This window comes from Agelaius tricolor, unplaced genomic scaffold (genome assembly GCF_023055355.1).
Source record: "Agelaius tricolor isolate 1412-34295 unplaced genomic scaffold, bAgeTri1.0.p SCAF_5, whole genome shotgun sequence".
Lineage (NCBI taxonomy): Eukaryota > Metazoa > Chordata > Aves > Passeriformes > Icteridae > Agelaius > Agelaius tricolor.
Window position 1 is genome coordinate 38,687,976 of NW_027269265.1, and position 15,999 is coordinate 38,703,974.

The following is a 15,999-nucleotide window of genomic DNA, read 5'->3' on the forward strand; positions in this document are numbered from 1 at the left end:
AAGCTGCTGACAATCGCGCACTTCCACAGCACTCTGGGCTGGCCACAACTCTAAAGAACCAACCGCTGCTCTGAAAAACTGCCATACTAGACTGAAAATGAAGCAATTTATAAAGAGAGTGAATGGATATGGAGCAAGACTCCACAGGCTTAAATACTGCCAAGTATTCAAATTTTCAGAAGTCTAAAATAAAAGGGTAGCCACTCGCTGTTCTGCAGAACATCAGGCAGCTCTAAAGCATATATCTCAAAAATTCACATCACGTATTATAGTTCCAAAGTAATTTTTTTTGTTTTCAAAGGAAAAATAAGATAAACAAGTTCTGCCTTCTACAAACAGTACAAACAGTTACTGAGGTTTTTCTCATTGAGTAAGGAATAAACCAGCTCATTTCTCCTTGCTACACAGGGCAGTCTGGGTTCAACTCTTTAACACACTAATGGCCATTTAGTATTGACACATTGCCAACATTTTACTGAGGAAACCTTGAGAAAGAAAAGGCAGGGGGAAAAAAAAGTAATTATAACTTCTTAACTGTTTCTAACTTTCCTCACCTAACTTTGGAGTAAGTTCACAGGACAAAGAAGATATGCTCATTGGAACTTGAGGGCATTCTCCCTGCTAGTTTTTAAAAGTCTACTGTAAGAAGTCACTTAAATTAAAAAGAGACAGAATAGAACAAGAATTCTTTTTCATAGAACACATCAGATAAACTCTGTAGGGAAAAAAAGTAATGAACTGAAGCCTAATCTTCCCAGTAGTTTTTTACAGTCAGTAGAGTGAGAGTTGCCTTCACAAAGCCAACACAGAACAGTAAAAATTAAGTTCCCTTGTCTGATTTGCCTCCTGGTGGTGTCTCCACCATTCTAGTGATCCCCACACCTGGAGTTCATTTCTGCAGTCACCATAGCCTAATTAACCTGTTACATTACTATTAGTGAGAAAAGCTGAAGAAGACCCCTTGCACTTCACTATCAGTTTTGACAAACTTAGGACAAGGAAGGAGATAAAAAGAAACTCAAAGAATAATGGACCTAATTAAAACAAAAACAAAACCACACCAAGAAAACTTCCATTTCATCTGGCCACCACTTATCTTCCCTGACACTATGTCAGATGTCTCTGCTAACTTGCAATCTAACAGCAGGGGAAAAGTTGCTCCAAAGAAATGATACACTTTCTGAAGTTTCTGAAGGTCAGAACAGGTATTTGAAAAGTTAACTTAGAAGTGAATAGAATACTGAAAAAAAGTTACTCTATATAATGACTAGAAATAGGTAAATTCACATTGACTTGGCCCATATTTGAAGAAAATAGAACACTCTTAATTCCACAAACAGAAAATGTAATCTGAACCAGATTATCACTTCAGTGAACATCAAGATTTTCTAAGGATGAAGACTGCATTCTCTGCCTCCAACAGTGTCAATATAGAAAAGAAAGCACAGAGACTTCATGAAACTCTGTGAAGAGCATTCTTACCTTTTAATTCTTTAGGGATGTTCACCCTTTAAGCCCTTCAAGACTATCACAGTCTCCACAACAAAATGAGGAAAAAAATCCATAGTGAGAGTAATAAAGACAGTCATCATTTAGTTAGAAAACTGAAATCCAAAAAAAATCTTTTTATAAAGGGTACATTCATTTGGCCCATTCATGCTTCTCTAATATGTCATCTCTCTAAATCACTTCCAGAAAGGTGCATTTCCTCTTTATTTGTTCACTACAAAGGATCCTTAGTCCACCTGTAAAAGCCAGTACAATTAACAGAAAATAATTCCAAACTAGCATTATAGAAGCAATGCAATATTATCACATCCATTTCAGTCCTTTTTGAACCTACACAGCAGGAGTTGAACTGAGTGGTTCCTCAATACCTTATGAGGGTGTTACACATGACCCATATGGGGGAAAACACCACCTAACACTGTTTACCTGAGTAGTCTGGTTCTTGGTGTAGCACCAACCAATACGATCATATTTGGTAATAAAAGTATTTTAGCCATGGCTATACTACAGTCAGTAACTCACAGCACAAAAAACCCACATTTCAGGAAGTGGCTTCTTTTCAAATCAGTACAGGCAGAAGAGAACAAAGAGCAGAGACAAGCTTTTGCCTGTATTCTAAACATAGGACACACTGTCTTTCTCTCTTCTCCCTTCCATAATTCAACACACATCAGAAAAGCTGGGGACCAAACAATTCCAATAGCAACTAAAGATCCATACATAAGGCTCTGAAAAGCATATGTCTGGATTTGATTCCTTTTCTAACTCGCAATAAATCAAAATACTGTTTCTGTGGCTGTGAGGTTGTTCCACCAAGGCATGCAGAACAGAGCAGAATGAACTACTTTAATCTGTTTTAACTTATAAAAATTCATTAGTAGATTTAATCCCTTTTCCCAGCATCCAACTAAGAGGCATTTAAGGGTGCTATACAAAACAGCCTAAATCCCAGTCATCATCATCTAATGCTTCGCTTGTCTTCCCTTCAAGTATAAAAGGGAAAAGGGAATAGTAGGCCTTGAAATAACTACTGATGTGTGAGGTTATCCGGCAAGTCAAAACACGCAGGAGCATCTAATAACCAACTCTCTCCATCAGTAGGGGATTTTCAAGGAAATACTGTAGTTTAATTGCCCATTTTCTATCTACAATGTTGATTTTCAAGCAGAGCAGGCTATTTTGGAGTTATGCCCTGGCTTATATGAAGATGAAAGATATATCCAACTAGGTTCAATTAAAAAAGTTCTCCAGCTGCCTCCAAATCTGGCTTAAATACAGCATGAACTCAAAAATTAGAAGTTGAGCCAGAAAGTCAGTGCTGAGGGAAGAGTAGCAGGGGGGATGTGTGGAGAGTTTTTCTTTTTTTAAATGACATCAGGAAACGGTCACTTACATTTCCTAAATGGAGTTATTCCAGTGTTAATTGTATATTAGATATGCAAACATTAAGTTCACAAACCAAGGATGAGAAGTCTAGGTGAAGCTGCATTAAGAGAAGAATGGGAAATCAAAGTTTACATGCCAGTATGGGTTTAATCATCATTTAAGCTTTATAAAAGGTCTGAGACAGCTTAGCAATATTTCAGTCATATACAAATTATTATAACATCAGTTTTGCAAGAGAATTTGGGGCAAAAGAGGCAGCAGGGAGAGATGCATCCACTCTGCCTATCTGCAATCATCTGTGCAACGCCCAAAATTTGCTTCAGCCAGTATATCTTGAGAATATGGAAGATGATAACTTAATGAGAAGTCATTATATTCGCATTTTCACACAATATTTGGATGCAAATTAAATAAATACCAAAGATTAAAATAGTAAGCTTATGCAGATTTTTTGAATATTCACTTCTAAACAGGTGCTGTTCACACCTATCAGTGGGTTCAAAAGGATCTGACAATTCACTGAGGCAGTTAACTTATTTCTCCTTATGTCCAGATAGACCAGTATTTTTCTGACAGGAAAAAATGACTGACTACTTCAAACAATCTAAGAAGGATTATACAAACAGGTTTTCTTCATGTATTTTACAACTGCTTTATAAACAGTTGGCATAAATGCATTCTTTTAGTTACATGCAAATTAGTATATCTTTATCATTCATGCCATTTACTTAAAAAAGATCAGTGTTTAGTACAGTTATATGTACAGTTCCAGATAAACAACTGGAACTGAAATTAGGCATCACCTGCCTCAAGCTATTAGTAATTAAATGCTCATATGGCGTATTTGCAGACTTGATCCATTACTGACAGAATAGCTGCCATTTAAATATGCCCTCGCTCAATTGTGGAAAAAGGAAGTATCAGAAACTCCAGACAAAACTGGCAGAAGTAGTGACTTTTTAAATTAATTTTGAGGTTTTTAGTCCTAAGTTGTGATGGTGTTCATCTGGTATATCCACAAGACACAGGCATAGCCTGCCTCCCTTGTTATGCACAAGGATGAAGTGCTCTTTCCTACCTGTTAACTGTACCCAGTTTCCCTCCTGCTCTCTAGCTTTCTTGAGCTTACATTCCTCTCACCAAACACTGCTGCTTCTCTTTACAGAACATGATGGAACATGTTTCGGGAACAATTTTCTGATAATGTGCTCAAAAAGCCTCCATAAAAATTCTCCTTTACTATGATTGACACCTGTTCAAGAAGAACAGTCTCATAGGATGAATTTATGCACACTACCAATCTTTTCATTACTAAGTTATGGTACCTGTAATAAATATAGCAACAGTAATGCTTAAAAGCTATTCCTGACAGTTTTTGGAAAGTTAAATAACAAGCTTCCTTTGTCAATCTAAACCACATGTTTACATTTATTCAACTATACAAAACCATGGTTAAATTACTCTGTCATTTTTTATATCAATCCCAAATACCCTTTCTCATTACTTGCTATTTTGTGGCGAGGTTAAAAGGAGTCTTACCCTGAACATACAGGACTTAAAATAAACTCATCCATCTCAATTTGCTGTAAGCTTTAAATACAGGGAAAATTCCCTAGATTTGCCTATTCATAATATTAAACTTGCTTTTATGGTATGCATTTTTTTAAATTATATTCCACAGTTTCAACTGCTCTTCACAATAAAGTATGTTAAAGTTTTTCCCCTGTGAAAAAATAAAACCACAAGTAAGTATCTCCATATATATGCTGATAACTATTTTTGATTACTTTTTCTTGCATATATACAGAAATCAAAATAACAAAGGGATTCACTTTATTATTTCAACATCAAGAGGAAATACATTGGAATACAAGTCTAGTTTCCACAACATTTTGCTTAGAGAGTCAATGAATTTCACTGCAACTGCAGGAAGAGACATTTGCATTTTATTCTCAAATATAAGCGAAAGAGACATGTGATTTCTTTTGTATGTGCTTACCACCATCACCCTTTCATCACAGAGTCAAAAGACCCTTTTTGTAAGCTTTCTTTCACATTTAAGACAGAATATTGTTCTAACTTTTCCAGGAGATTATGATAAGGACACATTTAGAAATTCCTCTATATCTGACACAATTTTGCTAAAAAAGCCTACATCTTTTTACTGCCCACATGACCTCTTCCTTGTCTTCAAAATTAAGTACTATTATGATACATACTCAGTCATGATATATCTGTAAGTGCATATTCTTTATTTTTAGATTAACTGTGGAGGAAATGAGGCTGAAGAAAAGGTACTACTTCAAGATTACATCCCTTCCTCCTTTATGCTAGCTCTGCTCTACCTCAGCCTTTCAACAGTGTCACTGGTAACAATTTCCACCCCATCTCCCCAAAACAAACAAAAAAGAAGTATACACTAAAAACTTCCTCACAGAAAATTTTTAAAAATACATTCTTTAAGTTTTTATATTGCAAAAAGTGTATTTCACCCAGACAAAAGCTGAGTAGTGTGAAGTAATTGTGAGTAAAATTCTACAAATCAGAATGCCAAGAGAAGATACTATTGTAGAATAAAAAGTAAAGGAAAATGGTTGACTTTGATCACGAATTTCTTCCAAAGATGTGAAAACATAGAAAAAAATGGTGCTCCAAAACAACAGAATTAATTCACATTTACAACCCAACCTTAGATTTGGCAATTACAACTGCTCTGAAAAAACTTACTCTTGACTTCTGTTTACTGAAGAAGGGGGTCAGAGAAAGAAAGAGGAAACCATTTACGAAACCAATGCATTCAGAGTTTCCAGACTGCAGCTCTCCCATTTATAGCTGAGGAGCAAGACTATTAAACTGAATTTCACTTATTGCCCACAGATTAGAAAAGTAAGCATAGTTTACAACTCTGTGAAAATAATACAAAGAGACTAGCAGAGGGAAATCTACTAGTCTGAAGGATTGAAGCTCACAGCCCTTTAAATGCAAGCTATCTTCAAGTAAGATTTTTCTCTTTTTGCAGTTTTCCTTTCAGGTGTTAACACACTCAGCATACATTGCTCCATTGTCTCTCAGGTATAACAAATCAAAGCCATTATTTTCACCTCTGACATTTTCAAAAAACATATGAATATATGACATACCTTATGCTGTAACAGTTCAACCCTGCATCAGCTTGGAATTTTTTTCAGCTTTAAGCCTACACACTGCACAGCCTACTTGCTTTCTTTTTGTAATTTGCCGGATCTCCTCAATTTCACAAACTTCTGAACAGAACTGTCGTTATTAATTCTCAGCAAGACACCTAAGCCACTGTGAATCACTGCGGCGACTGGCAGCAAGTGTCGGCACTATTCCCACAATGCTTCACAAACAGAGGGAAGTCCTAAAGCAACTAAAAGCTTTTAGCTAAACCTACCGCTGACTTGGTTCTTGCACAAGTCTTCATCCAACTTCATTAAATAAGAGAGCAAAGAAAAAGTGTGCATTAGGGTGACATAACATTCCACAAGCCAAAAATATTTCATTATTCTGCCTCTCTAACACCAGCATCGCAGCTCCATGTGTCCAGGTAGGGACACCACACAGGCTGGAACTTCAGTTTCTCAAACTTCATTAAAAGCTTATTGAACAGTGACCATTATGCATGCTTTAACTGTCCACAGTGGAGTTGGGCCCTCAGAGTTTACTCATTGACTACTTGGCTCTAAACAAGAGTACAGATTACACATGTTGCACTCCTTCTTAACACAAGCACTGCACAATGTAAACCATTATATTTACTGTGCAAAACTGCATATTTCTCCATGCTGTGTGAAAATTAAATTGCTGATTAATATTCTACCCATAAAGCAATTGATAATAATGATTTTTCCTGAAAAGAAGTGAAAGTGAAAACAGAAGAATGGCTTTGTTGCAGTCTCTAAGGTGCTGCATTGCTAAGCCACAGATTTCTATACAACAGATTCCTGCAAATAAAGAGGGAGTGAGCACTTCTCTGCACAGGGAAGTTCTGATTCTTTTCCCAGAATTTATATTTACCATGACCATTGCATTTAAGCAGGCATACTACTTTAACAACATTATCATCTGGAACACTGGCAGCTCTGCAGTCCAGTAGTAGAAATAACAAAATATATAAATTTCAACAATCATGGAGAAGTTCACTGTTGTTCTGATAATCAAACCCACAAAAATACAAAGAAGGAAACTACTGTGACTTCATACAGACTGTATTCACTGTGTGGTAGAAGAAAACTCAAACTTATTTTTCAACGTCTTTTGGAAACTTAACCCATGGTAACCCCATGAACAAGTGTACTTTAGCACTTTGAGTTAAATAGAAAAAATATAGCTCCATTTCTAGTGATGGGTAATTTAAAACACATGTTAGTATAGACCATTCTGCAGCTTAACTTGACAGAGTTATAAATACAAGTTTAAAAGTTATGGTAGGATGCTTTCTCACATTCCACTCAGTGTCTCCCTGCCTGTCCGTGCTCATTACATGAACTGGTAGTTAATACAGCTTGCTTCATGGCATCAAGACAAGCTCATTTTGAAACTACCACGGGCATCCAGAGCTTACCAGAGAATCCTGAAACAGCTTGCTGTGAGACATAGCCACATGCAGAGGCTCATGCTGGTTTTAGAGAACAAATCATCTTCAAGAGAGACATGCTATCACATCAGCAAAACGTCAGTTTTTGTTGAACTACTATTCTCATTAAAAAATCATTTTCCTTATTATCCTTACATGTTTCGTCCTAGATTCACTGTTCCTCTATTAAAACATACTATATTTTTTTCAGTAAACAAAATTTCTAGATAAATGTAAATCACTGTCTGGCTATTTTTGTAGGGATAGTAATACTCAAAACAGAACACATGCAGCTAGTAGCAGACAAGTGGAGGTATCTAGTTGTGACACTCATGCATTTTACCAATGCTCTAACATTTTTCTCTCTTCAAAGGTCTAATCTATTGATCTAATTTGGTTCCATTATTGACATATTAAGCAACATAATTAAGGGACTGCTTAAGTCAGTTTACTTGGAATGGGATGATGTGATGTATGAGGGCTTTGTGCATGTGTTGCTCTTTCATGTTTTAAAAAAAAAAGTGAGAACAAATTCTGTAGATATCTCAATATTACGTCTTTTTCTTCTTGTTAGTCACAAGGCCCATGTTCAAGTTCAACAATCTTTCTGTTAAGCATTCAGTTGTAATTATTACTCATACTTTAGAGCTGTCAAACAGAATTCTACCAAATGGCAAGCATAAGACAATTGTGGTATAATTTATCATGGTAAAAGCATCCAATTAATTTTCAAATTGTCTATTAAGTACCCATAACTGACATACATTTAGCTGGTCTTGACATTAAGAAAAATTCCAGCATACTCACCCATATACACAGTGTGGACTTACTAAGTCAAAATCTAAAGATTTGCCTAAACCAGAATGGTCAAGTTTAGAAGTTTCAAGATAATAATAAAAAAAATGACAAAATTAATCCATTTTTCCATCTCCCTTAATATAAAATGTTAGTTTCAACATAAGAAAAATTGCTGTAACTTCCACTGATTAAACTAGTTTCTTGTTTGACAGACTCACAATAACCCATTCTATCCTTTGTTGAGAAATCAAATAAAAATCAAAAATGTCTGGTTGCCCACGCTTATTTTTGCACTTTAAGATTTAGCAGCTCTCTTGGAAGCTGGGAAAAGAGACATCTCTAGAACACAGTGTTAAAAATACATCTCTGTTTCCCTACCTGTTTCTCACTCAGAGCTGTGATTTTGGCTTGAAGTTCATGAAGTTGTTTCTTCAAATCAGCGTTCTGATTAGAAAGAAAAAATATCTGTGAGAAAGATATTCCATTTGTTAACAAAGAGTAGTAGTAGGAAGGTGGGTTTTTTTGTTTGTTTGTTTTCTTCTTGCATAGTGTACTACAAATACAGCACCTCTGGATGTACAGCCAATAAAATTCAAACGGCTCAACAAAGCCTTATTTAAATCGCTGAGTGCAACAATAATCAGAGGACCTTTCTAGCACTCAGAGAGATAGCCCGGTTTGAGAGAAGATTTCATGAAAACATCCATTAGTGCTTATCACATTATAAAGCACATTCATACATTTCATCAAGTTTACAAATTAAACAATAAATGTTTGTTAATATGTAATACAACAGTATCATACTGTATACAACAGTACTCTATGATATGTTATCTAAAACATTCTCACCTATGCCACTTATGCAAAGACATTCACACTTAACTATGTAGAATATAAACATATGTACTAAATCTGAATTGACACATATATCAATTGAAGGCAAACATACTTAAGTCCTTATTACCATGTATGCTTATGCCTTAGACTGTGCTAAAGAGAATTACATTTGTCTGGACACATCATTCATATTAGCATTTTGCTTACACTAGCACTTTTCGAAGTTTCAGATTTTAAAGCCATAAGCAACACTAGAAAGATGCAGACAGAAAACAATTTTTACCAGGACTTTTTCTTTTCTACTGAAATAAAAAATTAAAGAAACGTCTGTCCTTAGTTGAAAACCTGTGAAGCTCTGCAGAAATGTGACAGGGAATCAGGTTTTCCTTAATTTTTGTACATTCTCACTTTTTTTGTTCTCAATTATGTTGTATAGTTTTCATACTAGATTATGCAGGTTTAGTCTGCTAGGCAGAAACATTAAAACACAAGACTAACATCATCACAGGAACCTCATGCATATCCCCTATTTTTATATTCCTCCAATTTTGAAATGTATTTTGATCTTAGCTCACAGATAGTCTCTGATTCCAGCAAAACCAGATATTGACCAGTCATCCTCCCTAGTTCTAGATTCTACTTAATAATCTGGGATAAAAAATGCATTAAGAACATTGGAAACAGGGACCACATTTACTTTTCCTGACTCTAGGAACTCTGCATGGCTTCTTGCAGCATGACTTCACTCTCAGCAAGTATGAACTGAAAGCAAACTGCTCTGCAGACTAATTGTTAGCAGACCGGACCAGTGAATTTGAGCAGATCTTACCCAAATCCCATCAGAATAACAACATTCAAAAAACCAGATTTTCCAATACACCTTGCTTAACTCTCCCTGCCAGAGGTTTAACTACCTGAGTGCTATTAAAAGCTGTCTTCTCACTTCAGTGAGCTTGGAAAAAAATGTACATTCAGAAAATTACAGGACATTTACTATATTGTATGGGGATGGGAGGTCTTAACTGCAAGCCTCAAGTGAGCGGCCTTTATCCCTCTACTCAGCATTTCAGACTGGTTTGAGAGCTCCAGAGCACTCCCCATCCAGCATCCAGGAGTGTTTAACTGCTGTACAAGAAAACCCAGGGACCTTACGCAGTCTTTGAGAAAGGGATGACTTCTGCTGTCTATGCAGGGAGTCCAGTTATCCAGCTTCAGAAGCTCTGAAACTTCCCAAGACCAAGTGTCTGTTCTATGGACACTACAGGGCTGGTAAGACACCCAAGACAGGCAATCTGAACACAACCTTAAGCTATATTGTTTGGACAAAATTTCTTGGACAGAATATCCTCTCTCTTCTTGTACTGTGTACCTTCTGATACTCCAAAAATGAAAAAAGTTATTACAAATAATGGCAGCTTTTATAGAGAGCAGCTTCCAATAGAATCAGAAACTTACTGCTCATCTGAACTGCACCATAGCCCAGAAAAGTCACTTGATTTAAACTATTAAGAATGTGTATAAGGTAAAAAGCTCCATAATAGCAAGAATTTTGGTTTTGTTTTAAACAATCCAACAGCCATTGTTCAAAAACTTAAAAATAAATTTTCTTCTAAACACTGTGTTAGCAAGGAAGAAGATAATCTAGAAATATCTAAAATCATCAAGTTTCATGCACTGTTATTTCCTGAATTTTAATGGAAATGATCCAATATAAAAATAATTAGTTACCTGTGGATCTTGCTTCATTTGGGCAACCAATTTCTAGAAAGAAAAAAAAATGCAACAATACAATGAAGATTTTCCTTACAAATATTTTGAACAATTTAAAATTCAGTATTTTTTAAGAACCTTTGTAAAAGCAAAATATTTTGTTTACAGAGTTTCAATAGCAAAGCCTAGAGTCCAGTATTATAACATTTCCAAACCCATTCTTATTAATACAGTAAAAGTACTGTATTAAGCCATCACTTTTGCTCCTCCTAAACAGCTCTTAAACAAGTGATGCTTTTTAAAGACAATTTAAGCCAGCTGGGTAAGATAATCTAATAGCTGTGTCTCCTCTAGAACTGCTGGCTTCTTTGCTTGCAGTCACAAGAAACACAAACCACAGATAACTGCTGCAGGCACAAAAGCTGTTTGTATATTCAAGGGCAGAATATTTCAAGTACTAAAGCTCTTCCTGTGTGTTAACTTGGCTGGTACCAGATGGAAGACTCATGTTCAGAAGCATCTTTGCCACTTTTCTCCCTCAGAGGAGATTGAGATCATTGTAGAAGAGATGCCCTCCACATCCAAAGGAAAACAGACAGATTGTTACCATTCACTATTCTTCCTCTCTCTCTTCCTTCAGGCAGCTGCAGGAGAATGCTGCCTATTGCTAAGCAAGGAAAAAGTTACCAAAGAAAACCAGAGCCCAGAATGAAGACACAATGTAAACCAAACACTCCTAACATATTTTTAAGTAAATTTGTAGACATTTATTTCTCTAATGTTTTCAAAGATTATGTCTTAGGTTTAGTAGCTACTAACACACATTTCTTTCACTGTTCTGCTTTAATTACTTTTTGAACCAGGAAACCATTCTAGATTCTTTGACCATAAATTAAATTACAGGATTCTTATGTAAAAGGATGACCTCCTTTTTCTTTTGAATCTGTTTCCTTACAATGCAAGCATGAAGGACTAATACGATTACAGAAAACCAGAGCTGACCTGAGTCAAGAGGAGTTGGAACCTGGACTTGATGATCCTTACAGATTCCTTCCAACTTAAGACACTGTATGATTCTATAGCTGCTTCTCTATGGAGCTCCTTCTTATATTTTTTCCACACCACATATTCCCCCACCAGTCTTCACCTCTTCAAATTGAAGAACTCCTTATGCACAAATCATTCCATTGCTTTGTTCACTCTTGGCACTCTTCCATAATTCTCTAGTTTGTCTCTATCATCTGGAGACAAAGTTTAAAACTACGTGCAACACTCAGGTACTCTGTACTGCAAAAACTCCTTCCATGGTGCCAACAGCCAATTCACAGCCTGCTATTGCAGATGTAAAACTGGGCCTGTTTTTCCAAAGTGCATCACTTGGCATTTATCTACACTGAATGCTATTGTTTCGTCATACTGCCATCAGCATCACAGGAACAGACTTAGCTTATTTTTCCTCGGTGCTTCCTGCCACATTGGAGCTTGACAAGCAACAAATCTGTTAGTTTTTATATAAAATGCTCCTGCAGATGCAGTCATAAGACAATATAGTCAGTACTGTAAACTCTTCATAAAATATTGCTAAATTTTTGGATCACACAGTACTACGTCAGGCAATTCTAAGGAAAAAAAAAATTCCTCTTAAACATAAGCTAAATTTAAGGTATTTTAAAAGTCACTAATCTTTCTGCCATGAAATAAGAAAAGGGCAAGGATGCTTATGGTTCCTTCTACACATCAGCTTGAGGAATCATCCATGAAACTCAACCTTTCTGTAAGAATACCTAAATATAAGTCCTTTAACCCCTCTTGTGATCAAAACTAGGAAGAGTAGAATGCTTCAAATTTATCTTAATTAAGTCAACACAGCAGCAGAATGAATTACTTAGATGCATCTCTTCTCAGGACAAGCAATATAGCTTTGACATGGAAGACATTAGAATATTCAAGTTGTACACTAATATAGATATGATCTGGTCAGGTGTCATTCATGGTGGATTCTCTGATCATAGAAAGCAGACAAAAAAGTAGCTTTTTCTGAACAATTAAACACCTTTTTGGGGTTCTTACTGGTAGTTTTAGATATACTTTGCCAAAGCAGCATTATGAAAGCTTCACATAGAGTTCTGCAAGTGAAACAAAAGAGGAAAAACCCAAGGAGCTATTCTACAAACAAAACCACATCCTACTGAGCATCACTTGTACAGCCATGTGAGCAGTCACAGGCAACATGCTGCATCAGGAAGTTAGGAGAGTTTGGCTACAGAGCTGAGCTGAATTCCTTATGCTCATCACAGACACCTGTCCACCACTTCCAACAGGACAGCAAACCATGGCTGTGTGAGTGTTGGCAAGCTTTGTTATAAAGTCCTCAGAAAAAGAAATATTAGAGAAGTAAAAGATGACAAGAGACAATTCTTCATAAATCCTGAATGAAAAGTAGGAGCATATTATATCTCTTTAGGTTACAAAATTCAGAGCTATATGAGAAAGTTCAAGCATTTCGCTTGAAGATATTTTTTTAGTGACAAAACCAGTTTAATGTTTATCAGTGTGCATGCTGACAAGCAATAACCATGCAAGCATAGTTCACAAAACCTTTACTGAAGCATCCAACATTTTGTTGCGTTATTTTCCACTGTAAACATATAGACTTTTTCTTAGCCTTAATTATAGAAATATACAGCATCTTGAATTAAAAAAAGACAACCTTCTGATATCATGGCTTTTCTAGTTTCACAAACTAAAACCAAATCTAATTAAACCTGATTTTTGTGCAAAGCTCACTTTTAATGGCAATTGGGAAAAGTTAAAGCAAAGAAAGTCAAAAACCCCACCAACTTTAAGCTACTTATTAAAGGTCTCTTTGGACATTTCTCAGTCTTCATCTCTGTTCATCAGTATCATTATGAACAGATACTAAAGGTTATTCAAAATTCACAGTCTTAAAATTTTTGGTTCACTTGGGCATAAAGGGGAATGAAGATGCACACAAGGAGTAGTATCATACAAACACAAGCATAATTATTAACATTTTGATTGCTTTACAGTAGTTAATACTTGAAAAAATTACTTACTGGCCTTAAACATTCCTATGTCTGCAGCAAAATGTCATGGGTAATTTTTGAACTTCCATACCTCCACAACAAAATGTCCTTGAAGTTTCAACTACAAAGGCCTTGGAGTTACTGAGGAGAGCAAAATACTCATCCATAGTTCTGGAAATCCACCCTTAGCTTTCTCAGATTTTGCTCCCTGACTGTAAATTGTATTTTGTTAAAGCAGACATAGCTTGATTTTACCATTTCACCCATTCAAGTCCTTGCAATATGTGCAGCATTGCTTCAAGTACTGGACAAGACATCCAGATCACATTTTAGACAAGTCACCAAGCAATTTTGAAACATTTTCCAAATTTCATATGATGGACTATACTGATCAATGTTACTTATCATATACTTCTTTTATCCACTGTGTAACAGTTGTGAGTTTCAGATATCTGAAGAGCATCAGATATACTTGGAGAACTATGTTTAGAAAAGGTCTCATTGTTAAATTTAACATTTCAAGTTTGCAGCTAGTCTGTGTCTATGGCTGTAACAATTTTCTTCCAAGAATTAATATGCATATGTCCTCCTATATTTACTACATTAGGTTTTAGTATCATTACTTGTAGTAATTCCTCATTGGCATTGTAAAACAATGGCAAACTGCAATCCTACTGCCATATAGTATTGAACACGTTAAAGTAAGAAGACCCAACATGTAAAAATTTACAAAGCCCAAGCACTACAACATTTTGGTTATCAAAAATATAGTTTAGAAGGTACTGAAGTAGAAGACATTCCATAAGAGAAGCACCAGATTAAACTATGCAGCACTATATACCTTTCACTTCCAAGTTCCTCCACCATATTCCTCCATTGCCAACTGAATACTGAAGCTGGCTTCAGAACATCAGAAAAACCTTCCAGACAGAGGCAGCTGAACACTGTTTTCAGAATGTTTCTATTACTGCTACAAAATACTAAAAAAAAAAAAATCACCACCCACAGTTTGATATGTAGATTTTTCACATGTGCTAAAAAACAACAGGTGGTCAGGTCAAATTGCAGAGTATAAAATTCTGAAGTAGTTTCAAGCTTATAAAACAATTATTACTATAGTTGTAGTGCTATTGCTTAATGCTCCCATTAGTAGTAATACTGTCAGAAGTACTAATGCTGCTATTGCTTTAAAGCAAGAAAGTACATAAACTACCTGGTGAACCTGAATTTCCACTTTCAGAGCCTCCTGTAGAGTCTGCAGCTCCATTCTCTACCTTCTCCACTTTCTCTAGAAGTGTCTTTGCTGATTCCAGTGCCTTTAGTTTCTGGTTTCCTCTTTAACACCAGTCCTATAGAAAAATAAAGGTTTTGTTTTGGTTAGTGAAGGAGAAGAGTCCATTTGAAAAAGAAGATTATAACACAACAGGAATTCAATAGAGAACTATATTCAAATGCAGCTTTCTAGCCTAAATACAGTCAGTATTTTGAACACAAGAAATCTGCAGGCTCTACAAAATGCCTGCCTTGGAGTCATTTAGCCAATTTTGTTACTTCCCACATATCCCGAAGTTGACATACTTATCCCTTATCTTAGTTTGCAGGCAGCTATTTCCTACCAATATCATATTGCAGTGACATATTAAATTAGCAAATTTAACTACCGAGAATGTATTAAAAATCTATGTAGATGAAAACTTATTCTGGAGAATAGAATTCTACAACAACAATAAATAGTTAAACATTAATGTACTGCATGAACACACTTTCGTGATACTATAGAGCTGTTCTTAGATGGGACAGTGTGCATGTTAACAGAACAACATTAATATATTAATAACTCACTGCCTAAAGTTTGTGCCAAGTTAGTAATTTCAGTTGGAATCTGTTCTGAAGCAACAGAAGAGTGATACTAAGCAGCACAAGACATTTCAAAAAGATTAATTTTATAATCCTTTTAATCTTGGAAATCTACTTGTAGATCATAAGTATAAAGTTTAGCATCTTCACTTGTACTACAAACAAATTAATCCCCCCAATCTCTGATACAGAAAAGCATTATCAAACATACTTCTAAAAGCCCTGAATGCTTGACAAGAGAACGTCTTTTTTCAGAAA

General features: G+C 35.7%; 1 protein-coding gene across 10 annotated transcripts in view; it reads right to left on the reverse strand.

Moving 5' to 3' along the window:
- Positions 1-15,999, reverse strand: part of PHF21A (PHD finger protein 21A) — a 132,384-nt gene that overhangs the window by 82,537 nt on the left and 33,848 nt on the right. For 6 of the 10 annotated variants that reach the window (XM_071427410.1, XM_071427403.1, XM_071427401.1 and 3 more), the window contains 3 exons: positions 15,098-15,233; positions 10,856-10,888; positions 8,669-8,755 (listed from right to left, as the gene is read on the reverse strand). In XM_071427410.1, coding sequence (XP_071283511.1) covers positions 8,669-8,755; positions 10,856-10,888; positions 15,098-15,151 — 174 coding nt within the window. In that variant the 5' untranslated portion in view covers positions 15,152-15,233. The remainder of the gene's footprint in view (positions 1-8,668; positions 8,756-10,855; positions 10,889-15,097; positions 15,234-15,999) is intronic. The other 4 variants (XM_071427405.1, XM_071427409.1, XM_071427404.1 and 1 more) reach the window with 1 other exon arrangement.